General features: G+C 41.0%; 1 protein-coding gene across 4 annotated transcripts in view; it reads right to left on the bottom strand.

Moving 5' to 3' along the window:
- The window catches only part of COL6A5 (collagen type VI alpha 5 chain), a 94,077-nt gene that overhangs the window by 48,299 nt on the left and 19,771 nt on the right, over nt 1–26,007 (bottom strand). For all 4 annotated transcript variants that reach the window (XM_039837104.1, XM_039837108.1, XM_039837106.1 and 1 more), the window contains exons 5-17: nt 21,546–22,106; nt 17,857–18,411; nt 15,163–15,738; nt 11,669–12,244; nt 9,602–9,942; nt 9,408–9,489; nt 7,376–7,518; nt 6,721–6,813; nt 4,527–4,580; nt 2,707–2,778; nt 2,336–2,362; nt 2,184–2,228; nt 2,029–2,082 (exon numbers count right to left, since the gene is read on the bottom strand). In XM_039837104.1, coding sequence (XP_039693038.1) covers nt 2,029–2,082; nt 2,184–2,228; nt 2,336–2,362; nt 2,707–2,778; nt 4,527–4,580; nt 6,721–6,813; nt 7,376–7,518; nt 9,408–9,489; nt 9,602–9,942; nt 11,669–12,244; nt 15,163–15,738; nt 17,857–18,411; nt 21,546–22,106 — 3,179 coding nt within the window. The remainder of the gene's footprint in view (nt 1–2,028; nt 2,083–2,183; nt 2,229–2,335; nt 2,363–2,706; nt 2,779–4,526; nt 4,581–6,720; nt 6,814–7,375; nt 7,519–9,407; nt 9,490–9,601; nt 9,943–11,668; nt 12,245–15,162; nt 15,739–17,856; nt 18,412–21,545; nt 22,107–26,007) is intronic.

Raw genomic sequence — 26,007 nt, 5'->3', positions numbered from 1 at the left:
TCTGTTGGGTTTTTTTAAATTAATTAATTGATTGATTGATTATTTTATGGTGACATTGGTTAATGAAATCCAGTAAGTGTCAGCTGTATACTTTAACAGTAAGGCATATATATATTTACACTGTGTGTTTATCTCCCATAGTTAGATTTCTTTCTGTCACCACATATTTGACCCTCCTTACCCCATCTACCTGCCCTGTCCCGCCACCTCCTACCCTCTGGTAACTACTCGCCTATAGTCCTTGTCCATGAGTAAGAGTCGTGTGTTTTAGGAGGCGAGGAAATTAATCAGACAAAATGATTCACATTCTCCTACTTCAGCCAGGTTCCCTCAGACTTCTCAAGCAGGACTAAGTCTAGTTTTAAGCCTATGGTCAGGATCTTCTGTAGTGAGGCTGAGAAATGGGAAACCATCTCATGGTCTAGCATAGTGCTGTCTAATAGCACTTTTGACAGTGATAGAAATATTCTGTATCTGCACTGTCCAATACGGTAGCCACTAGCCATATATGGCTATTGAGCACATGAAATGTGGCTAGTACAACTGAAGAGCAGAATTTTTCACTTTAATTAATTTGAATTTAATAGTCACATATTGCTTGTGAGTACTGTCTTGGACATCCCAGCCAGTCTAGCACCTTGTGACATCTATAATTAAATTGTTCACTGGAAACCTCCACAGGAATGTTCCATTGTCACCTCAAACTCGACTGTTTCCAACTAAACTTGCCCAGGCCAGGATGCTTACAGGCCTCTGGACTGACTCCTCATTTCATGCTCCTCTGGTCACTTAGATCTAGATAGAGGTCTTATGTCCTGGATCCAAGACTAGGGTGAAATAAGCAAGTCACCTAGTGTGCAAAATTTAGGGAAGTGCTCGCTCTGTGCACCACTTCCTGGACGAGTGCTTCTTTAAATTTTACACCCTAGGAGCTCACTCTAGTCTGGGCCCTGCCGTGTGCTTAATATGTCCTGTTTCTGTTCTCCCTGTCTTTGCTTAATTTGAAGGCTTCATCACTTCTCACTTTGACTGTTACAGATCCACCCCTCATCTTTGTCTTGTCTCTATGTCATCTCCAATACAGCTGCCACACTATCACCAAGTAATATTTCTAAAACTCAAGTTAAATTGCGATCTCCTGATTAAAATCTTTCAAAACCTCCCCACGGCCTAATGGTTAAAAGAGCAACCCCTCCTCATGGCTCACCAGCGCCTTCCTGATCTCTTCACCCCCACCTCTTGAACCTCACCTTCCTCTACCTCTACTCTAATGCTCACAACAAGCAGAACAACTTGCAGTGCCCTGAAGCCTCTGCCTTTGCTTATGCTATTCCCTCTGTCTGGAATGCCCTTCCTCCATGCCTTGCTAATTCCTATTCATCTTTAGCTCAGGGACCATTTCCTCCCAGAAGAATTCCTGAACTCCCTCCCCACCCTACTGAGTTGGGTGTCCTTCTCTGGGTTCCCATGTAGATGCTTGCAACATGGTCCCAGTCACATTTGCTACTGATATGTCTGTCTCCCCAACTATACTGTGGAATCCTTGAGGACAAGGACAGTGTGGTTCATCTCTGATTCTTTAGGGTACAAAAAAACATAAAGGCAGAGCTGCTTGAAACCATGTTAATGAGTGTTGAAATGTATTGAAAATTTTAAGTTTCACTGTGACTTGCTATATCAAGGCCACCAAATTAATTTTGTCTCTTTCTTTTGTTTTTTTATTTTTTCTGGTACAATCAAGAGAACATGGAAGCTGCTGACAGGCAAAAGCATTCATTTTCAAGCTTCTGAAAAACATACCCATAGAGGATCCTTGCATGCCTTGCATTTTTCTAGCGGGAAATTCCTGAAAATGACCTAGTCGCCCCCTTGCCCCCCCTTGGAAGGCAGCATCTATTCAGTGGTAACAGGCCTTCATTATATGGTTATGTCAACTGTCAGTTTTATGCCTCATAACCACTGACACGCAGCAATTAAGACTGTCTCTGTCACCAAGTTCTCCTGCTCTGATGTATTGAAAAGTGTTACCTGGGATCCTGGATCACCTTTTTCTCCCTTTTTCCCAGGAAATCCATGAAAGCCCTAAAAGAAGACAAAGAAAACAAAATTCCCATTTAAAAAAAAAATATATATATATCAGCCTTACGCTGATCTTATGGTACCTAAAGAAAAAAATGGCTTGCCTCTTCCCCGTCGACTCCATCGATCCCATCGTCTCCCTGTGCTCCCTGGGAGACAACAGCGGGCAGCAATCAGTTCAAAGGGGATCTCGGTTACACGCTTACAGGGAAAGTAATCCCATGAGAAAATTCAGTTTGAGGAGAAACTACAATACCTTATATCCAGAAAATCCTTTGGCTCCCTGTAAAAGAGTGAACATTTCACTGACATAGCAAAGACAGAACGTGGATCCTGTTGGAGCAGGAAGGGGCTGCCTTCCTACAGGGAGTGACTGTGTATTTCTTTAGTGGCTTTTGGACTTACAATCACAAAGAGGTTACATGGGGAATTTGATTTAATGCTCAAAACTCCTTGAGATTACTAAGAAGAGAATTAATCTACATATGAGGAACCTTACATGTAATTGGAGAAAGGGAAAGAGGGAGGGGGAAATGGAAATGAATAAAATGATGGAGGGAAGAAGCGAAGGACAGAGGGAGAGAATGTCATAAGGAATTTAAAATAACATCTCCAACAGAACCTTACCTTTTGACCCTCCTGCCCAGGACATCCTGCAATCCCTTTATCTCCTGGGGGTCCAATTTCTCCTCGGCTTCCCTGAGAAAAGATACCCAAACAGGTATCCAAAGTGATTCTTCTACCGGAAGCTGCCAGCAGTTTACTTTTCAAGAGTGAAGCTAGCTACAGCACATGGGTACTCGGAGCTTTAGATAAAATCTCCCACAAACTAGTTCGTTTAACTCTGTTTTTCCACTCTAGTCAAACATTTTCCCCGTTAACCTCCAGGACTTCCTTTTCGATCCGCGATCACACAAAGGTGCAGGATGAGCTCAGCTGCTTCACTGCCTCAGACAGCACTGCCAAAAGTTCGGAAGTCACCTCGCTTTCTAGCCACATTTCGAACACTCCGGAAATACACACTGGCCCTGACATCTTGCCCAGGGCTTTAATGCTGCCCTGGAAAAGACAGTATGGCTGATGGTACAGAAGCAAGTCAGTGCCAGAGGACTGGAGCTGCATAGAAACAGTTGATGGGGAGTGACACTATTCCAAGCCAGAGCTCACTGGGAGGCCCACCAAGTTAATGATCTCCAAACTCAGACCATCCATACGAGATGGAAGAGAACTCAATGACGTGTGTGCATCTCCCATAAATTCTGCTTCTCCCAGGAAACACTTAAATACAGGTAAATGATAGAATAAAATGAATCTCGAGAGAAGGACAATGTTGTGTTCCTTGAGGGCAGGAACCCCTACCTGTCTCTTTCCCCATCGTGTCCCTTGTGCCTGGCTCAGAGCTGAATGCACAGCAGGTGCTAATGGTTTGCTGTATGGATAAGTAATTTTTTAGCAATTAGCTTAATTCTCTCCTTCCTGGTAGGTGAAGGGAGAAGAGATTTTCCTTTCTTCTGCTCTGCTTTTTCTATTCTGAGGATTATTCCCAGGAGAGCAGGAGGCCTCGCCCATGGCCGCAGGCTGCTGAGAGGTACAGGAATGCTGAGGCTTCCCACTGACTGCACTCCCAGCCAGCTGTGGGCTCACAGCAAAACAGTAGCTTGACACTAGTCCCCACACTTAAAGCCCTCACCTTGCTGGCTTAGTGGGCTCCAAGACCCTTCTACAGGTACAGGGTGAGTGACTTAAAGCACTTTCCTTAGTGGTCATTTTGTAAACTACAGTCTTAGAGGAATTTATAAATATTTACGGATGAGGAGACCAAGGGTCAAGAAATTGAGTATCTCGTTCGGGTTTCACATCTAGGTCCGCCTTTGAGTGCCTGTCCAAAGTCTGTGCTTATAACCACAACTTGCTGCCTAGATACTTCTTTAACTTTTCCCACCCCCAATGGAGCCACCCATGTGGTTTCAGTACTTCTAAATCCATTTTCAAAATCTGATTGATGAATGGAATGAGAATTCTGATTTTAGGGTCAAAGACTGAGATTAAAAAACCTCTGCATACCATGTAACCATGACGCCACACTTTAGAGAGTGCTCTGCCTGCTTCCTTTTCCATGTACTCAGCACTGGGCTTCACGTCCAAAGAGAGCCCCTCGCAGATAATCCTGATTTGCCCTTCATGGGGCAGACAGGAGCATGCCCACTTCCCTGCCACTGATAAAAATGTGCCAGAAAACATGTAGGTGAGCTTGCTCCTTCCTTCCTCCAGAAAACAGGTTTAGCAAGTGCCTTGTGATTCAGACAAGGAAAAAGGAAAAGAAAAGCAACTCATTTCCCCCCCAAAACTGCAAAAAAAAAACCCCACCTACCTCTTCTGTAGGAAAATAAAGCTTTCTATGAAAAAGGAAATCAACAAGTGTAGGGGGAGTGGGTCACAAAACTTACAGGGCTTCCATCCTCTCCCCTGTGTCCTCTGCTGCCTTTCAGACCTAGAGAACCCTGGGAAGAAAGAGAGAAAATTAAATTTTAGCCATCTTCCATCAATTCAAACTTGTGAAATCACTGGGCAAGATGAAGCCCCTCCCTTCATCTTGGTGGTAGTTTTGGCAGGTGTGGCTGTGGGTTTGGGGAGAGTCTCACAACCTCTAGAGCTGGCTTATGATCTTGCGCTCACCTCTGAAGCCCGCTGCAGAAGGTGGTCCTCCTGATGCCTACAGGAGGCTGACTTTTAGAACTCACCCTGTAGCTTTGGGTGGCAGAGCCAGTGCTGTGCCTCGGGGATTTGCAAAAAGACAGCAGTGGCCACCACAACTCTTTCAGCAGGCAAATTCAATAACATTTCCAAACAGATCATTTTATTTTCTTCTGCTTTTTTGAGAGCTCAAAGAATAAGGACTTCTCCCAACGAGTTTACATATGTTTTTGTTACAATCATCTCTCCTTCTGCCATGTGTGGTTTAACTGCCTCATGGCTTATTTGTGGCAAGGATTTCATTTGAGGTTTGCTTTCTTCTTCCTCCAAGATGGTCCTAGCTGTCTGCTCAGCGATGGGGTAGGGGGAGGAGGGTGATCTTGGAATATAACTCTAAAACTGACCTAAGCAAAGTAATGAGAGAGGAAACTGTGCTAAACAAAACATCATAACTCAGTAAAAAAGTCCAAGATTAAATTATCCTTCCACAAGCATGAACAACACAGGACTCAAGAGCAAGCATTGCACTTGATCTCTTGAAATAAAACAAACCAGACTCCTTTTAATTGTGATATCTAAAACTCATTTGAAAAAGTCCATAAAAGTAAATAAAATATAAAGATACAGCTAAATTATTATAAAATGACTGTCTGTGTGGCCACCACCCAGGCCAAGAAATAGGACATGGCTGGTACCCAGACACAGTTGCCCATGCCAATCACAGACCACTCCCCGCCCCCACCCCAGGGAGCATACTACTGACTTTTAGGAGAATAATTCCTTGCCTTTTTTAATACTTCACTACTTAATCATTCATCCCTAGATGAATGATTAATTTTGCCTATTTTCAAATTTTTTATAAATGGAATCATATCTCATGTACTTTTCTGTGTTTTGCCTTTTTTGGCCATTACCGTGTTTGTAAAATTTATTCATGTTGTTGTTGGTAGCTGCAGTTCATTCATTTTCATCACTTTAGATCATTCCATTGAATAAAAATACCACAACATACTTATCTATGCTATTGTTGTATACTGATCTTTTATAATTTGTTTTTTTTTTTAAAGGACTACTAATCTGAAATGCTATGCCCTTTTTGCAGTTCAATCACGGTCCATTGCTGGTGAAGTACAACTTTCTCTACTATTTCTAACACCTCTTGCCACCTTTTTTAAAAAAAATTTTATTAAATTTATTCAGGTGACATTGCTTAATAATATTATATAAGTGTCAAGTGTACAATTCTATAATACATTATCATCTATAGATTGCATTGTGTGGTCACCATCCAAAGTCAAGTCTCCTTCCATCACCGTATATTTGACCCAATTTACCCTCTTCACCATCCGCCCCACCCCCTTTCCCCTCTGGTAACCACCATACTATTGTTCGTGTTTCTGAGTTTCTCGTTTGTTTGCTTGTTCATTTGTTGCTTTCTGTTTTATATCCCACATATGATGAAATCATATGGTTCTTGTAATTGAATTGGAGAAGATATTTGCAAACAATATCTCTGATGAGGGGCTAATGTCCAAAATATATAAAGAACTCATACAACTCAAAAACAACAACAAAGAAATCCAATTAAAAAATGGACAGAAGACCTAAATAGACACTTCTCCCAACAAGACATACAAATGATCTCCTTTCGAACTGTCTAAAGCAGGTACAAAAATATAAATTGCAAAACCAAGAAGCAACATCACAAAGAAAAAGGAGTAATTCTTAATAGCAGTCTCAAAATTGCACTCTTCTGAAAGAAAACCAATAAAATGCAACTAAACCATTAAAAAAACTAAACTGGCTGCTATACTGCAGAAGTCACGCGAAATGTCAAAGGCAGTTATATCAGCATTAAATGACCAAGGCAAATTCAGCTACTCAGTCTCAGTCCCACCCCCACCAAACTGAGGCCCATTGAGTAAACCATTTGCAACTGAATGACACCTTTGAGCCTTGTAGTCCTTGGGTCCCATGAGGTCCTGGATTCCCTGGACACTTGCAAAGTGTACAGCAGCACTTTCTCTCTGCAATGTTTCCCTGGAAAAAAAAGCAGACTTGAGTGAGCAACAATTATCAAGAACTTCATTACATAAGAACCGTATTCACACAAATTATAATCTACCACCTCTAAGCCCATGCTCTCCCATCAGGTGAGTGGATGCAGAGAATAAGAGGTGCTTTTTAACTTAACACGTTAGAGAGGATGCCAGTTAGCAACTGTGTTGGCAACATACCTTCTCCAAGGAAATGACCTCTATTTTTAGGAAGGACACAGGCCACATAGATGGCCACAGGCCAAGTGTGCACGAGACAGTCTCTTGTTTCCTGGAATTTCAGCAGCATAAGCAGGTGGGGGCTTTTTATTTAATTAGGGGTTGGTTGGTTTTTAGTTTCCTATGCACTCATTTGGTGAGATATCGAAGGATAGACGGGCATGCAAAAACCAAATTAGATGCTCTGCTCTTCCACACATTTTTATATACTAAAGACCACGTGCTGAATTTAGGGCGAACAAAGCAGTCTTTGGAAATACTCATCAAGATTCCAGTTTTGTTCCCATGACATTTTGAATAACTGGATTTTTTGTTCAAAAACTCACCAGATACTGTGACAGCATTGTGCCCAGGTCTCTATTTCCAATGTTCAGGTGAGTCCTGTAATCAAATCCTTTTCCAAATTCAAAGCTGGAAAATTCGTCATGAGAAGTTGTGTTTAGGGACACTACCAGCAGAGCATCAAGTCCTAGGCGACAAAACAACACATATGAAACCAAAGGAATTGTACCTGGAGAAGAAGAAAAGCTACTCAGTGAACAAGATTCAAAGAATCAGAAAGGGCAAAAACAGGAAAGAAAAAATATAAGAGGAAGCAGCAGAACCCAACAGCAGGTTTGCCTAAATTTTCAACATACACACTAGGCAGTGATCCCTGACTTTAGCATGAAATCTCCCAAGAAAAAGTATGCAAGAGAAACTACTTATGCATCTTATAGAAAAACACTAACAAAATTGTTTAATATCTCACCACCTATTTTAATGCAATTTTTAGGCGTCTGAAAGCAATTTTTAAGAAAGGGCATTGTTCTTGTTCAACCTCAGAGTTTTTCTAAATTTTACTGAATGAAAATTAATGATAGTTCTCAAGTCATCTCTACTGCCAAACACCCCTGGGAGCCCAGGCCTGAGAACCTGAGGAAAGCCCAGGGTGATTTCGGTCTCAGCTGAACTCCTGGCCATAACCAGTTCGTTTACTAATTTATTCACTCATTTATTAATTACTATATTCATCTTTTCATTAAACGAATACTTGTTTATTAGGAGCCTATCATGTACTAATCATTGCACCAGGGATACAGATGAATAGGACAGGTATGCTCCTTCCCTTCACAAAGGTGTAGTCTACTGGGGTGGACGAGAATCAGAGAGTTGCTCTGAGATGTGGTGAGTACCCTCAGAGGAAACGTCAGGGTGCTATGAAACTTAAAGGAGAAGCTCCTAACTCAGCTTTGGGAGATCATGGAAGGTCCTGCAAAGAAGTGATGTCTAAGCTGATACTAAAGCATGAATGGAAGCTGGTCAAGAGAAAGAACCAGAGAGGTAGGAGGTGGAAAGAAGAACTGGGGAGTAGCTGAGAGTGGGAAGAATTCTAGGCAAAAGAAAAGAGTATGCGCAAGGACTGGGAGGATGGTGCTGTGGAGTTCATTGGAGGAAGAATGGAAAAGGCTCTGTATGCCTAGAACACAGAGTGAAGAGTAAGGCTGGCGTGGGGAGCAGGGCCAGATTCTGCAAAGCCTCACAATGGGCCATACAGTGGGAAGTGTCGAAGGGAACTGAGAAAGGAAATTGACACAATTCAGCAATAAAGCAGGACATTTTGTTGCCCCTAGGGAGGTCGCCCATGAAAGCTGAGTTCCAGAAGCCAGTGTGGGCCTACACCCAGGAAGTCTCAAACAATGTACCCCATCTGAAAATCAGTAGAGCTTCCTACCTCTGCATGTTACTCTCAACTTCTACATTTAGCTTCCGGCTCAGCCTGAAACTATAACATGGACAGGGGCTATATATTGAGAAGTGCTTCTCGAAGTCCATGTAGCTATCTTTCACATGGAAAATCAGAAATAATAGTAAGTGTTTTAAGTTCTCCAGAAGCAGAATCTGAGAGGAGTTTGTGCGTATGTGCTTAACTGAGGGAGGGAGAGGAGGAGGAAAGGGAAGGGGAAGTTGTAAGCAAGGATGTGTCTCAATAACGTCTTCACCTTGGCCTGATTCATGAGGGACTCTAGGGTGTAAACTATCAGAGTTGACCCTGGATTTTTCTATCTCTATATCATTGATTTCCCCACTTCTACCCCAAGATGGGATATGGCACAGCCCCACACCCACTCCAAGCATCAGGTCATCATCAGTCAAGGCACACGTCTGTAGAAGGTCACAGGTATAAGCACTCGACCATACCAAGGACAGCATTTGGGGCATAAGTGTGCAGGCTGGTCAAGGGGGGTTGCACAGGGTATCAACAGCATCTGCCACAAGTAGCCAGACAGATCCCAAGATCTAGAGCACCTGAATAGAGTAGAGCTTTGTTCAGCACATTCCATGCTTTATTATTTAAATTTCCAACTCAGTACATACCTGCTTCTCTGAGCCTATCCGACTGATTTTCAAGCATTGTGATGCTTTCACCCCCAAGGCCATCTGAAAAGATGAGTAGCACCTAGACAAAGAGGAAAGCAGAGAGTGGGATGTTGTGAGAATGAAATATATAATTGGGAGGGAGAAACACGTGAAAGAATGTGAAGATGGGAGATAGAATGGGACGTGGATACCTGTCCTCGGGATGCAGATTTATCTTCAAACGTGTCCCACAGTGACTGCAAGAACTGTGCGTTCAGATGAGTTGGCCCATTGACGGTGACTTGCAGCAGGCTGTCAAATATTGTTTCCTGGTAGATTTGGAACTTGGCAGGGAATTCTTGGTCATTATTCACCTTAAAGGCCACACTCACGTGCGTCTGTGCGCCTGCTGCACAGCTCACACCCCTGATGGAGGTGATGTCCTCTATGATGCCTGGGAGGTATGATTTTAGCCGGGGGTGACCATGGAACAACTGCTGCCCCAGCAAGTGAGTGGAAATGTCAAACCCGACCACTATGTCCACAAAGCAATCTGGAGACCAAGGGAAATAAGGCCAGAATAATGAGTAGATTAATGAGGTACAAGGAAGGGCAGACCAGGCAGAAAAAGGAAAGGAGTCATGACCCAGGGCTAAAGGGTCTCAAGTACCCAAAAAGTGTCCATGAAGGAAGACTTAAGCTGCTCAAGCAACATATGATGTAGATGTTTCTCTAATACAAGTTCTAATTGCAATTTGAAGTTCCAATCATGATTTAGTCTCATTCTCGGTGGCTGGCTTTCTCTTTCTCTCTCTCTTTCTCTGTGTGTGTATGTGGGGGGGATGGGGGAAAGGTTGTGCATGCACGCATATTTTCTTCTTTTAATGATGACATATTATGATTCGTTAACTCATATTAAATATTTGAATTGTCCTTAGGGATTATTTAATACAGAGGTCAGAAACTCTCAAATGGCTGCAAAGGCCAGGTGGGTAATGTAAATAGTCAAGGGGGCAGGGAGTGAAGAAAATAAATGGAGAGCAATGGCCCATCTGTTCACTGTTCAGTTCTAGCTGAGAGGAGCCATGTGGGAAAGGGGACCCAGTATTGTCAGATCATCTGATTTTTTCAAAGAAAAGCCTAAAATCTACATTTCAAATGTAAACATCTCCCATTTGTAAAAGCTGTCAACTAACTTAACAAGTTGTCCATTCTGGATAGGACAAACACAATTCAGCCACAAGTTGCCATTTGGTCACCTCTACCCTGTCTACTTGCTCGTTTTACACATGAGGAGACAGCGGTTCATAGAAGTTGCTGCTGCTGACCAGAATTAGACCCCTGGCTTTCTGAGTCCAGCCCCAGGGCTCTCTTTACCACTGTAATCTGCCTCCAGGGTGAAAGATCTGGAGAGCTTAGAAAGACAACACATTATGTGAAAGAAGTGGCTTCAATCATAACGACTCCAGAAATAGAAGCACTCTGAGGAATGTCTACGTGTGTTATGCAAATTCCACAAAATGTCATCATTTACTGCTGCTTCCTGTTGCGCTGTCCTCCCAACTCCTAGCTCTAATTCACAGAACCTGAGTCCCAGATGGCTGCTCTCAGCTGGAGCTGAACTGTGCCATCCGCACCAGACGTCTGCTCTCCGTGTATTTTATTCATTCCCTGCCCCTTTGACTCATTTACATTACCTACCTGGCCTTCGCAGCCATTTGTGTTTGTGTTCTCTGGAAATTAAATAATCCCTAAGAACAATTCAAATCTTTACTATGTCATGATTATATGAATGCCATCATTGAAAGAAACACATGGCCGCACGCACACACACATGCTCACACAGACACACACATACACCGAGTCCCTTAAGAAATGGTTTAACAAAGCTAAGACAGAAAAACTTCTCATCAGCAAATGTATATTTTACTTACTTCCTACTAGATACAAGGCATTGTTCTAAGACTTCCAGACATGGAGAGGTAGAAATAGGAGACTGAGTTCCAGGTGCTAAGAGGGGTATAAATACTGTATTGCAGTGAGGGGACAAGGTTGACCAGAAAACACAACCTAGGGCCTCCTCCAGTCTTTGCACCCTTTTCCTTATCTCTGAGGGAGCCTGACTGATCCAAAACCTCCTGGAAAGAGAAAAGAGGTCTATTCTTACTGCACACTATGCTAAAAATATGTTTTGCTAGAGCAAGCCCATAAGACATCTTGAGAAATGGAGAACTAGGAAGATGCAATTAAATAAAAACAAAGAGCAAGGGAACACTTACTTGTCTTCCCGCATCTCTGGCAGATATCCCGAACAATCCTTTTTTTCACCTCCACATTCTTTAATTTATTAAAGTCTTGAAAAGTGATGATTTTTTCAGAATTGCCTGCTATCGGCAGAAGCTGTTCCTTATGAACAGGTCCTATGCCCAAAACCAGGATACAAATTCCAAGGTCTCTCAGGATTTTTACTGCATCTGCCACATTAGCCTGGGGACCCCCAGATGTGATAACAACCAAAGTTTGAGGGACACCAGCATTTCTTCTCCCACCAGCGGATGGATGGAACATAACGCTCACTTGTTTAAGGGCCAAGTCGATTCGTGGAGGCCCTTTGCTCTTAGCGACAGTTTGAATTCGAGTCTTCCACTGGGTTTTACTCAGAGAGTTGTCCAACTCAATAATTTCTTGGTAGCGGCTCCCAAACTGAGCCATCCCAATTTTCATTCTTTGAGATTGAATGTCAAAATTATCAATTAAGTCTGATAAGAAAGTTGTCATGGTTACAAATTCTGAATCAGATACCATGTCAGAGCCATCACAAAAGAAAATCACATCAGCTTCTTGAATGTTACAGGCTGCAATTGGAAAAAAAATAATTTTCCTTATGAATCATTCTAAATTTTCCCTTTACTCAAAGACTTAAATTGCTTTACTAAATACCCGCTTTGGTAGCAAATTGAGATAAGTTAACAGAAGAGAGAATCACCGATTGGCCCTCAAAGAGAAGGAAAAACAGCGAGAAAGAGAAAGGTAATAGATTTTTTTTCTAATTTTAATTATTTATATGATTCATTTGAAAAGACAACAAAAGCTACTCAGAGAAAAAGTTTAAAATGTTTTGGTGTACAACAGAAGTTAATATTCACGACCGCCTTATGAGGAATTATTCTAATTTCAGATACAGAAATAGAATTCAGAGGCTAAGTGACTTGCCTAAGAATACATAATTACTGTGCAGTGAAGCTAGTATCTGGACCTCTCAATCTTTTTTATTCTAAACCCAACATTGTTTTCTATTACAAATTTAAAAAAATAATATCATCAGCCAAGTATTAAAACTTCATGGGGCAAGCGCTACTGGCTAGTAAAGAGGGGCTGGGGGTCATCTCCCTGAAGTTCAATGTGAAAAGTATTAAAACTTCATGGGGCAAGCGCTACTGGCTAGTAAAAAAGGGCTGGGGGTCATCTCCTTGAAGTTCAATGTGAAATGTCCCATAACCAAGGGGGATGATCTACGCTCAGTTCCAATCAAACACAATGGCTGTGGTCGGGGCAGCACTAAAGTGATTTAAAAGGTAATTGAGACAACAGAATGCCCACTATCTCACAGTTCCTTGTAAGACATAGAGATGGGTTACCCAGATAGACCTTCAAGGGAGGACTTGCTGCCTGGCTATGGAAGTGTGGTTAGCAGACAGCCTCCAGCTGCCAGCTCCTTCAGGGTCAGTCTCACTGCAGAGGGATGCCTTGCCAAAGGCCATGCCCTTCCTAAGGCATCTCATATCTGAGAATTAAGTGAGAAGGGGGTAAAAAGACCCAGTCCCAGTCATTTTAGCCTGATGCTGGACAACTCGAAGGGGCAACACTCACTCCAGAGCTCCCTGCTGGGTTTGAAGCTTTGTCAAGCATGCATCATTGTTTTGAGTTCTACTCCTGCCTGTCCTGCTTTCCCCTATTCTTCTACAGGTGTGGATCGCTAATAAAATTCTGGTATCCCAAATTCCATCTTAGCATCTACCTCCAAAAGGTAGGCATGGGAGGTAAGAATAAAACAGTCTCCACATTCCTAGGAGAAGACCATAGTCCTTGCAGTTTACTAGACTTGTGGGGACCCAATGGTAAACAAGAGGCCAAGCCTTCCCAAGGAGCTCATACTCTTCTGACAGATCTAGATAAGAAAACAGCAAATATATGTTAAGTCCTACCGTCAGAGAAACAGAAGATACAGGAGTTGGGGAAAACAGTGGAGACACTATCAGGTATTGAGTCAGGAAACTGGCAAACGAAGGCTGAAGTGTGACAAACAAGCTAGATGTAGCCAGGGGAAGTGGTGGGCTGGTGTGTTTGTGGTGGGTAGAATGGTGCATGCAAAGATGTGGAGGAATTTTTAAGTGACAGGAGAGATTTTGAAGAGGGGAAGGGCAATAAAATGAAATTAGAGAGGTGGGCAGGGTCTAGATAGAACTCAGGAGTTTAAAAATTGTAAACTGCAAGCAGAGCAGCGACATAGTCCAGTGTGTACCAATGTCGAGAATGTTGGACTGTGACAAGATGCATGGAAGGGAGACCAGGTTTCAGGGTAGGAATCCAGGGGAAGGTCAAAACATGCAGAAGAAATGAGATGGTCCCACTCCCTTGGGAAAAGTCAAATTTTTTTCTTAGTTAGAGATTATACCATCATTCAGTATCTGAAACTAAGAAGATGAATTCATTCCTCACTTAAAAGGTAAGGGTATGGCAGTCAGACATAGTCTCACTCAGCGCAGCAAATGCTGATCTGACACGGGACTGGGGAGAAGCTTTTGTTTGGGGTTGGACTGCTTAAAGAGATGGGATTGGGTTAATGTCAGTCTTAGAACTATGATTGGTGTTGGATTCAAAAGTAGACTTCAAATTGGCAGAGAGTAAGGAAGAAAGGAGGAAAGGAAGAAGAGAAGGAAGTTTGTAGGAAGAGAGTGAAGAAAAGAAGAAAGGAAGTTAGTCGATTGATTCATTTGCCAGGTTAGAAGAACTAGGCCAATATACTGCAAGGATTCTGACCTTCCAAGGAGGCACAGTGACTCTCCCTAGATGCCTCGTCAATCTCCGCTGCTTTGAGCTCAAGTGGCAAATCTCCCCCTTTCCTCACTCAGCTATGATATCTTCAGCCTACCCTAACCCAATGGTATCTAATGGAATCGGCTTAGGCCCCTTCCCTCCCTGTTCCTAGCAGCCAGTCTCCATTACCCTACTTTGAATTCCCATATACTTCCTTCTGCACTGGTGGCCCTTATCTAGAAAAGCACACTAAACGACTTGAACTTCCTATGGCCCTACAGAATGCCTATAATCCCATTTAGAGGGCCCTGGATCTTTGAAGACAAAAGTTTATCTGTTTAAACCATAAAACAATCCACTTGAGTTTGGCTTGAAACTGATGCCCAATGGTTGCTCTGAGACCATTGAGCAGATGCAGCAGCACACATAGCCATGAAACGGTGTAAGGTGAATATGATCTTAAAAAGAGCTCCCTTCCGCCAAGAAAAGGCAACAAGATGGCAAGACAGCAAGGAATGCTTCTGAAACCTTCCATAATCTCAAGGCATGCGTGGCAGGGAGGGACCTTAGGATCTTGCTCAATCAACACATTTCTTTTAGAGATGAGAAAACATGCAGCCTGAGCAGAGAAGCGTTCAGCCCATGACAGCCAGGTAACTGGCAGCCATGACATAATTTATTTTTTGCTTAAACTTTTATTGCTACCCCCATAGAAAGTTTTAAAATCACAGCTTACCCTCTTGCGCATTGGTACACATACTTTCTTGTACAGGCAGGTAAATATCTTTCAGTTTGTCGAAATTATCTACGTGGATAGTGTTGTCTTTATTTCCTGCCATAGCCTCAAGTTCATCTTGGTTGGCCTTTCCTACACCCACCGCGTAGATGATGATGCCTTTGTCTCTTAATTTCAATGCTGTGTCATTAAGCGCATTTCGGTCATTGGATTCCCCATCGGTAATGATGATCAGCATCTGCTTCACGTTTTGCTTGATGCGGCTGCCGTGTTCCTCCGTGAACAGGCTGTGTGTGCTCTCAAGAGCCTTAGCAGTGTAGGTCGACCCTCCAGTGTCCCTGCGCCTCCTCAGATTCTCAATGACTGCTGAGCTGCTTGAGTGTGTATTGAGGTAGAAAAGGACCTCAGGTTGGTCAGAGTATCTGAGAGCTCCAAACTGGACTCGATTCCTGCCAACATCCGCTTTCTTCACCAAATGGATAGTTAGGTTAATCATACTTTCTTGCTGTTCCAGATTTATGCTGCCTGAATGGTCCAGCACAAACACGATATCTAACAGTTTAATACTTTTACAATCTGAAAGAAGAAGAAAGCAGGCATCACAAACTTCCACAGAGCATTCTACACAGACAGCTGAGAAGGGAAGAGAACTACCACTTGCTGTGAGCCTACTGTGTGCCAGACACTGCATCTTGTTTAGTTTTTAGAGGCGGCTGTTGCCATCTGACAGAGAAAGAAACTGAAGCTCAGAGATGTACAACTCTCTCAGCTCATTCCAAGGATATTGGTGCCTTTACCTATGTGACTCCCCAAGCAGTGGTTCTTATGTTCTGGTATGTCTCATTAGGATGTGTAATGCCTTTTGCAGGCTTTTCACTGAAAGGAAATGTCAGAAGGTAGCTCGATGTCAACATAATGGTGAGACATGACTGGCATTTGCCAAACTGGCCTGCTGTTCTAAACAGCTCAAGGTTCATTGTATAGGCTGGGATTTTCATTCTGCTCCCTCTGGTTCCAGCTTCCTTCTCAGCTTCTGATAGGCAGACTTTCCCATGTGTACCATGCCTCCGCACACTTATTTGTGCTCTTTTCCCTGATCTCCTGAATTACAACTCAGAAAAAGGAGTGGCCCCAAGTTAGGAGACAGCTAAGGCTCCTATAACCTCATCCCTAGTCCCGAGCCCTCCTTCCTGCACATTAGAAGCCAAAGGACCATTCAAGCTGGGTTGCCGCAGTGTGGACTTTCACTCCTCCCTCTCCCCTCCCTCAGTGACGTAAGCGCATGCCTTCCCAAGGTTGGCTTTCCCCGCCTCCTACCTGCCTACCATACCTCCAATCCTTATTTCCGACATTGAGGTCTCAAATTTTTCAAGTCTAAGATACTGTGGATGAGCCCAGGCTATCTCTGTAAAAACCTGGGGCAATAACCCAGGTTCCTACAAATATGGGTACCTGATTAGACTCATAAATATTTATGAAGTCATGACTAGTCAACAATGAGATTGGTGACTACTCATGAAAATAATATTTTATGAGTATATCTAATATGTGAGCCAGCTGAAATTTTACCTCATGCTAAAGATGGGACCTCCACAAACATTACATTTATTAAAATGAAGAAATGCCAGGAAGAGTGAGTGCTGTGGATTTCAAAGGTGGGGCTGTGGTCTTAAAGTAAGCCTGTCTTAGAATGTCTCAACATTACCAAGAGTTTTGAAATCATTGCTGTCCTTAGAGGAAAAAACAAACAAACAAACAAACTCCAATTAAGCTGTTATGAGAGACATCTTAGCACCACTGCCAAAACTCAGAGTTTACACTGAGACATTTTATTTGCTACCTTCCTGAAATTTTCACACACATAATTCTGAAGAATGAAGCCCAGAGGTAGTCTCTATGTTGCCAGGGAACAACATACAGCACACTTACTAATGCTTTGGTTCATTCTCTAAGTTGTATCCAAAACACAGATAACACCACATAATAGATTTAAAGACATAGGTGTTTTTAGCCTTACATGTGGATTTATAGCAAATTCTCATTCAAGAGCCATTAAAGTTGATGGGCTCAAACTGAAAGTTGCTCAATACAATTAGAAAAAGACTATAATTTGTGAGGTAAAAATGATGACCCCTCAAGCAATCATAAAAGTAACAAAATTTTCCAAAGGGATAGATACATGAATAAGCAAATGTAAAATTCCTACCTAATCGAGGTTAAGAATAATGTGCAGTAATGAAAATGCATACTATATCTTTAAAATACAGTGGGGGAGCGGTGCTTAGGGTACTTAATTTAACTAAGAGGAAGATCAATTTGTATTTCTAATTATTTACTGCTTAACAATGGTTATAATTAGCCAGGAAACAATTCTGGGGATTAAAAACATCTGGGGTTAAAAATTTAGGCGTACAGGTACTAAGGAGTTGGAAGTTTAATGTAAAATTCTGAGACCTTCTTGCGATGTATTTAAAGTCATCGGAGCCAGATTATTTTGTTGCCAAATTAGCTGACAGAATTATTAATCTGGAATATCCTTGGAGATCAAGGGTGTTTTACCATAACATAGATGCGACCGAAACTTAACACCAAAGTCCAGCTAGAGGCCAAGCCCAGAGTACAATCCCACTGTTCACCCCTCTACAAAGTCAACAGCTCCCGTCCTTGAGACTAACAGATAAGAGAGTCACTTACCATGGAGAGTACACACACGGAAGATGAGTTTACTCTCTATTGCTTTTAGATGATCAAATTTCTCAACTTGGAAGACCAGGCTGCCATCCCCACTGATCTCCTCTAGCTGAGTCCTATTGGCGCCATACACCCCCACAGAGAAGATAATCACACCCTTGTCCCGAAGAGCTCTGGCAGGGTCTCTTACACCGTCCTGGGCTTCTCCATCCGTGATGAGGATAAGAAACTTTTTGACTCCAAGACGGGACCCCTTGGGGTGAGTGAAGTATTGATCTACAAAGGTTAGTGCACTTCCAGTCAAAGTGTTTTGGTTAATGAGAGACATTCTGTCTATTGCATCTGAAATTTCTTTTTGTGTAAAGTATTTATTAAGCTGGAACTCTTCCTTATTATAATCGCTAAACTGAACGATACCAATTTGAGTTTTGTCTGGACCAATCTGAACCTTAGCTAATAGATTTTTCATGAAGGTCTTCATTTTCTCAAAATTTTCAAGTCCTATACTTCCAGAACTGTCCACCAGAAACATGATGTCGGCCTTCATGTCTTCACATCCTGCATATTATCAAGAAGATCAGAAATTAACCAGGTTGGCATGGTTCTTAGAACATGCAGAAACAGTAAAGCAGAAATAAATGCATTAAATCAGAAAACATCAATAATTAACTCAAGGAACTGCTATTGTATCTGAAAATTATATTGACTTCTTTAGTAAAAGCCTGCTGACTGGAATCCTAAATCAGAAATCCATTGAAGATTATCCAAGAAGTTTTAAAGAGGAAATGCAACTCCTAAAATTTGTATTAATTCATTCATTCATTCATTCATGTGTGCATACGTCATTTATTCATCATTCATTCATTCATAATTCTTGAAATGTATAAAATGTCAAACATCAGGCTATGTGTGTTAAAGATGTAATGGTGATCAAAAAAAAAGAAAAAAGAAAAAAGAAATCAGAGAAGAAGTAATCAATTCCCTGCACTCATAGGACTAATATTCCAGTGTTTTATATATATTCTTGAAAAACAAAATTCTAAGTAATCTTTACATAGAACAATTTCCTGGGGTAATTTAAAGTGATTCAATAAATACTATAAATCAATACTAGAAACTGTAGTGAAGAGCTTTTACTAGAGATAATAAGTGTGTTAGTAAGCAGTATCCATTCAAGATGAACTGTCCCTTTACTTATATGTAAAATTTGTAGATGCCCTACTGTTTGGAAATGGACATAATATATGCACATGTTTATATGTATATGTACATATATACATGCATAGGAAACCAATTTCTGTAAGTTATAGGGAAAAAACATGATTAATTTGCAATAGAGATTTTGTGTGTATATATACGTAAGAATATATATATAAAATATGCAAATATATTATCTTTATCATGAGTCCTTTTAGTCTTATCACTTTTGTCTATCTGTTATCACTATTCTCTTACCAGCCCCTCCCTCAATACTCAAAGAGTACATCCCATACTATTTAAAAATGAACAATTAGCATCAGCCATAGAAGAATAAAAAGACGCTAATTATTTTTTAATTACTTGTGTTGTGTAAGGCCCACCAGAGGGGACTAAACCCATCATTTGAGACTCAAACCTCTCTGGAGCCATCTGAAAGAAATAGGGAGGTCACCGAAGATACCTGTGGCCTTGGCAAAGACCTCCTGCTATGAAGTACAAAAGACTTCTCTCACTTTCACTACTCCTACTTTCTAAGTAGACTTTTAAATACAGTTTAGCAGGCTCTACCTCCTTGTATCTATTTGTGACAAACTGCCTCTTGTCCTCTAATATTTGTTTCCCGGCTCTTCTGTGTCAATAAAGTTTCAGCTATATAGATGGTTGCCCAGGTAAAGACTATATTTTCCAGTCTTTCTTAAAGCTAGACGTGGCCCTGTGGCTAAGTTTTGGCCAACAGACATAAGCAGGAGTGATTTGAATGCCTCTGGATTTTCATATTAAAACAACTGAGCATGGAATGCTCCCCTAGCCCTTTCTTCCTTTCCACAAATGCAAGGTGAGAATTGGAGTTTTGCTTTTGACATAAAGATGGAAGCGATGTATTGAGCATGGAAGAGTCTCTACTAGAGCTGGGCTGCTTACCCTGGACTATTATGCAAGAGAGAAATAACACTCTGTACTGTATAGTTTGGGGTCTTTTTGTTATAGCCACTCCACCTGCTCTCTAACCAATATACTGTGTCTCACTCTATCCACATTTGCTCTGAGGCTAGTCAGTGTTTCTTTAGACTCTGGAGCTTTGGTTCATTGTTTCCTGCCTCTCTGTTGACCGTCTTATGGCTCATTTTCTCGTCCACAGATTTTTCTCCTTCTTCAGATGTGCCAGTGTTCAGACACCTGAGCTGCAACTACCTGACCTGTAAGAGATGTACTGCAGCTCCTCAAATTGGTGTAGGACCTTCTCCCTTGAGAGGACCTGAGATACAATCTACTTTCCATTTCCTGGGCATCAAGCCCAGGAAACATTAGGGAACCTTTCTTCTTGTACTCTTTCTAAGACCCAACCCTGTCCATAACACTACTATCCATAACAGAGAGAACAATGAACAAAATGGTGACTTAAGATTTTGCTTAAGTAGCAACTTATTTGCTTGTTTATTGGTTATTTTTTTTTTTATTTGAGTGGCTCGGAGAAAATTCCAACACATTTTTAACTTTTGTTAAGTTCAAATAAGTGAGAATTCTTTTCCTTTCCTCATCACTGAACAACTTAATCAACTTCTGCGATAGCTAATTTTAAGTAGCACTTACTATGTGCCAGGCATTCCTCCACACAATAAGGCTGCACACAAGGGACCAAGGCAGATAGACAGTAAGTAACCTATACAAGGTCCACAGCTAGTAAGTGATAAAGCTGGGGTTTGAACTTTGACTCTCACTCCAGCATCTTTAACCGGTAGGCTAACATGTGTCTCAGCAGACAATACTTTCATCTGCTAATACTAGCAATCGACACATACCATCTTCAGTTAGTAAATGGCTATTATGAATAAGATAAATAACAATCAGATACAGGCATTTGCAAATGTATTTTTCCTAAGAATTGTTACTTAATTTTTAATCAGGACAAAAATGCAAATATGTGTTTCTGTTATAAATAAAAGTAAACAACAGTTGCATATGTTCTAGATATGCATTAATAATAGAGGAATAAGGATTGGTGTTTGTTATGCTAACCTTGTAAGGATTCTCTGATGTAGGTGTTGACCTCATTTTATAGATAAGGAAGTTTGAAGCTCAAGTAGAAAAGTCAGTGGAACTCTAATCTACCTAAAGCTAGAGCCCATTTTGTTTCCACTATACTCACTTGCCTCAATTAGTGCATGCTCGTGCATATTCACATGCACAATTCACACACAGAATAGAGTCTCTTACCACTACAGCAGCGAGCTTTGTCAAGGACACAACATTTTTAGCAACCTTCCTACTTTTGACTTCCAAGATGATCTCAGGGCAGCTGTCTATAGAGGAATTCTCCAATCTTGGCAATTGGTTTAAAGTAAGAGGCTGAATCCCTCCATGGTGATAAGGAAAGTGAGGAAAATGTTAGCCAGACAACGGGGTTACATCACTCCTTGTCTCAGCCTGGCTATAAGACTGCCTGAAGCAACAAATTATGAGCAGAGAATGAAGCTTTTTCTTGTTTTGCTTACCTTTTTCAGTGCAGATGCTGTGAACAACTTCATTTTTGATACTTTTTAAAGCATCAAAGTTCTGCCCAAAGTTAACCCTTTCTTCTTTCCCAGCGATTTGTTGCAGTTGTGTTTTGTTAGCCTCCCCAATGCCAACTGCATGGATGGTGATTTGTTCAGCCCTTAGTTTCTCAGCCGGTCTGAGGACGTCATCCGCGGATTTCCCATCAGTCAGCACAATGAGGTGACATGGAACCTCGCTGGATCTACTCTTCCTTCCCTCTCTTATGATTGGCAGCATGAAATCCAGGGCTGCCCCAGTATAAGTGTTGCCTTCGAGTTGCTTAAGGTTAGAAACAGCCTTTCTTAAGTCCACATCATTAGTATAAATATGAATATCAAATTCCACTTTCTTCTTATGTGAATACTGTGCAGCTCCAACTCGGACTTTGTCTGGGCCAATGCTAAACATGTCTATCACCTCCAACATAAAGTCCTTGATTTGCTCAAAATGCTTTTTCTGGATGCTGGTTGAGCCATCGATGAGGAAATAGAGATCGGCCTCTTTTGTATCCACACAGCCTGGAATAAAGACAGAAAATGGAAAGTGCATTCTTGGTTAATTAGAGAGACTATGGAAAGAACTTGGCAAGAAGGGCTTGTAGAGGAACATGAGGCTGTGAAGGTTCTAAAGAATGAGGATCCTTCAGGTTTGCATAGACCCCGTACACTTCGAGTACATCCATGCCCATTTTCTCCTTCAAAATTTGCAACAACCTTGTGAGGAAATTGAAACAGAGCCAAGCCTAGTGGTTTGCCTAAAGTCAACACAGCCAGTAGATAAAAGAGTAAGTACCAGATTCCTGAGTCTCCAGGCTCTAAGTCAAATTGTTTTTGCAATATTGACACTTTCCTTTTTAGACAATTATGCCTTATTATTTCTTGAGAATTGGGGCGGGATAGATGACTTTCTGTTCTTACTTCTCCAATAACCTCTTCTTCCCAGAACAACTAGAATGATATTTTTAAAGCTAGAACCAGACCATATTATGCTTCTATTTTAATGATTTATCACTGCATTTAGAAGTTAAAAAAAATTTGGCCTGATCTTTCCCCCTGCTTTTCTCTCTGACTCTATTTTCAGAAATTCTTCATCTTACTCACTGTGCTCCAACCACACTGGGCTTCTTTCAGTACTTTGAAAGTGCCTCAGGGCTTCTGCACTGGCCCTCCTCTCTTCCTGAGATATTCTTCCCCCGCTACCCAAAATTCACATGGCTGGTTCCATCTCATCTCATCATGGATGTGCCAACTCAAGTGTCTGTTTTGCAAAAAGGCCTTCTCTTCCCTTTCCATGAAAGCACATCAGTCACTGTCTACCCTATCAGCCTGTCTGTTTTCTTTATGATTCCATTCAGAAATTACTTTCTGAAATTTTCTTATCCATTTGTTCACGCGCACAACCTGTTTCCTGCCACAGAATGTCAGCTACACCAAAGCAGAGACTTTGTCTAGTTCTCTGCCCAGTAGGCCTGGTACATCACAAAATTTCAACAATTTTTTTTTTTAAGTAAAAGAGCTCTCCACATTCCTTCCTTTATTGAGCAGATTCTATGAAAAAGTGCTTTAATTTTCCTAATGGTCTGTTTACAAGTCTATCTAGTCATTTGTTGCAATTGGGTAGGAGAAAGAGCATACTTCTAAACTTTAGGTTATTTATGCAATTATCTCATTGAGTATATGAAAGATCTTTAAAATACTAGATAATTTAGTCATTTCAGAAATATTTTCTTTCTTGACAACCTTTTGGCAATTTATAGCTATTTACAGTTATGTCAAGCTAGGGAAGTTGGTCCTTAAGAAATCAGAAATCCTGCAAATAAGTTTGACTCTGAGAATTAGACTATGAAATCAACACATAAAGTATTAGGGCAAAGATAAGCAGTTCACTGTAAAAAAAAAAAGGTTGATCCCAGGCCAGCAACCCTCCCTAGAGCTGTGCTGTCCAACACATTAGCTACTAGTCACATGTTGTTATTAAAATGTAAATTTAAACTACTTAATTTTAAACTATTTTAAAATTAAATAAAACTTAAAAATCGGCTCTTCAGTTCCATATTGGACAGTGTAACCATAGAACATTTTCATCATTGCAAAAAAGTTTGGTTGGACAGTGTTGAAGAAGAATGTGTTCTTTGGCCCAAGGCCTCACCTGTATTTATACAGAGTGATAGAGCTATATATATTTTAAATACAGTCATCCACCCAGTTGAATGCCACTAGATATTTCAGTCATAAAACTAACTCCTTTGCTCTGATTTCACAATCTCCAGTAGTCTTTTGGTTACAATTTAGCTTCTCACTTGGCATGAGTACAGGGACAGAATGAACTTCTCAGAGAAGAGGAATGTCCAGACCTCTGGGCATTGACAGTCTTCATTACGAAGATAATTGTTATTCTTTTTTTATACATCAATCTCTTGGTTTGGCTACTGTGAGTCTCACCTTGATTTAATGAAGTATTGTTTAATAAATTGAATACCTACTTTGTGCCAGATGTGGTGCATATAGCAGTGACTAAGCCAACATAGATTAGTTCTCTGTGTTTGACCATTCTGAAACTACCAAGCTGGCTACCACCTCTAGACCATGGCAAATTCACTAAGGTGTGGTTCTAGTATGAGTTCTTTGGGGAGTTTACTAAAATGCAGGTGCCCAGGCCTTACCCTCAGAGACTGATTCATTAGTTTAGGGGAGGGCTTGGGCCACTTAATTAGTTACAAGATCCTTGGAAAACTGATAAATTTACAATAGATATGGTTGGCATTCTGCTTGTAATCCCTCAAATTCTTTACCATTTTTGTGCACATTGACTCCCAGTGCTTTCATTCCAACAACTAGTACCTATGTCAGTTTGCGGGTTATTAGAATCCTTTTTACTTGGCACTTGAGCTATAAGTGTATGGAAATGTACATTTTCTTCATCTGTGCTGGCACATAAATTCTCTAACTACACTGTTCCTGACTGAGACAACTCTAAGGTATAACCCACACTGTCTCTAGAATGGTCTTGTGGAATTGACCTTCCATGGGGCTTTATCATCCACTTCCTGGTACCACTTCTCCTACCAATCTCCAGTTTTTCCTGGGTGTATTTCCTAATATATCAATTTCACATAAATCCTTGTTTGGCATCTGCTTCTGAGGAACCCAACCTAAGTCAGATACCAATATTTGAGAGCCACTGAATTACTAAGAAGCCATCTACTGAGGCTTTATGGAAGATAGCCATTTTCCTTGGATGGCCCTTGCCCTAACCTTGGTCCGATATCTTCCCATTCAGATATTCTATAATGACATTAATAGGGGTTTTTTTTTTGGTCACATAATTGTAAACTCCGTGAGACCACATTATACATCCCTCCTCTGCCCTAATAGTTGGTATTAGACCAAGGTGACTACCACTTTGAAGGAGTCCCCTATTTATCACTCAGGAGGCAATACAGGTCTTGTTTCTTCCTGCTGCCTTGTAATGTATATATGCCAGAGGAAATCCAGGGCTGGCCCAGGATGCATCCTTAAACCTTCAGTTGAACTGGTCTGAGTTTAAAATTAGCTTTTAATATAATTGAAAGATTACAGTTCTTTCCCATACGAGTGCTGCCAACTTCTAGTTCCAATTATTTGAAAGCATATATCTGCAAAGGAAATATGTGAAGACAGCACATATCCCAGAATGAGATAAACTCAGTCACATCAAGTATCTCTTGGCATGTACCTTTGAAAGAGCTCAGTAAAACTATTGCAGATTCACAAAGCATCTTAAATAGAATATCCTTCATTAGAATGATGGAAGAAAAAAATAATAATAAAGACTAAAAAGTGAGAAAATAATCATGGTTGTGCATAAAGATGATCCCTGCAAGACTTTTATAAGAGCAAAGCATTGGCAAGGACTTATATATCCAACTATTTAGGATATATTAAACATATTATGTTATATCTATATGATGGAATATTTTTCCCAACATAAAAAGTGTTGCAAAATAATATTTAAGCAAATGGACAAAAGCGTATGATACTGATTGATAGGAAAGTGGGAAAGGTAGATAATAGTGATTATACCCAATATACATTCTCTCTTTCTTCTAAACTAATTGAACACCCAATTTTTACCTAGGTAAAAATTTTACCTTGGCTGCCCCAAATAAAGACTACATTTTCAACCTCCCATTTTTACAACTAACTGTGACATGTGGATAAGTTCTGGCCAATAGAATGTAAGTAGAAATGGTATATGTAATTTCTGAGAACATTCTTGAAAAAAAAAAATGAGATGGAAGCCTGCTTTTTTCCTTATCTCTCTTTTTTCTTGCTTGCTGGATGTGGCCGTGATGCAAAGAGCAGTTATCTTGGACTGTGAGCCTGGAAATAAAAGCCACAAGTAGCAAAAATATAGCATAGAAAGAGCAGGGTCCCTGAC

Source organism: Pteropus medius, unplaced genomic scaffold (assembly GCF_902729225.1).
Source record: "Pteropus medius unplaced genomic scaffold, Ma_sr-lr_union100, whole genome shotgun sequence".
NCBI lineage: Eukaryota > Metazoa > Chordata > Mammalia > Chiroptera > Pteropodidae > Pteropus > Pteropus medius.
The sequence above is the reverse complement of the archived record's forward strand: the minus strand, read 5'-3'. Positions and strand labels throughout refer to the sequence as shown.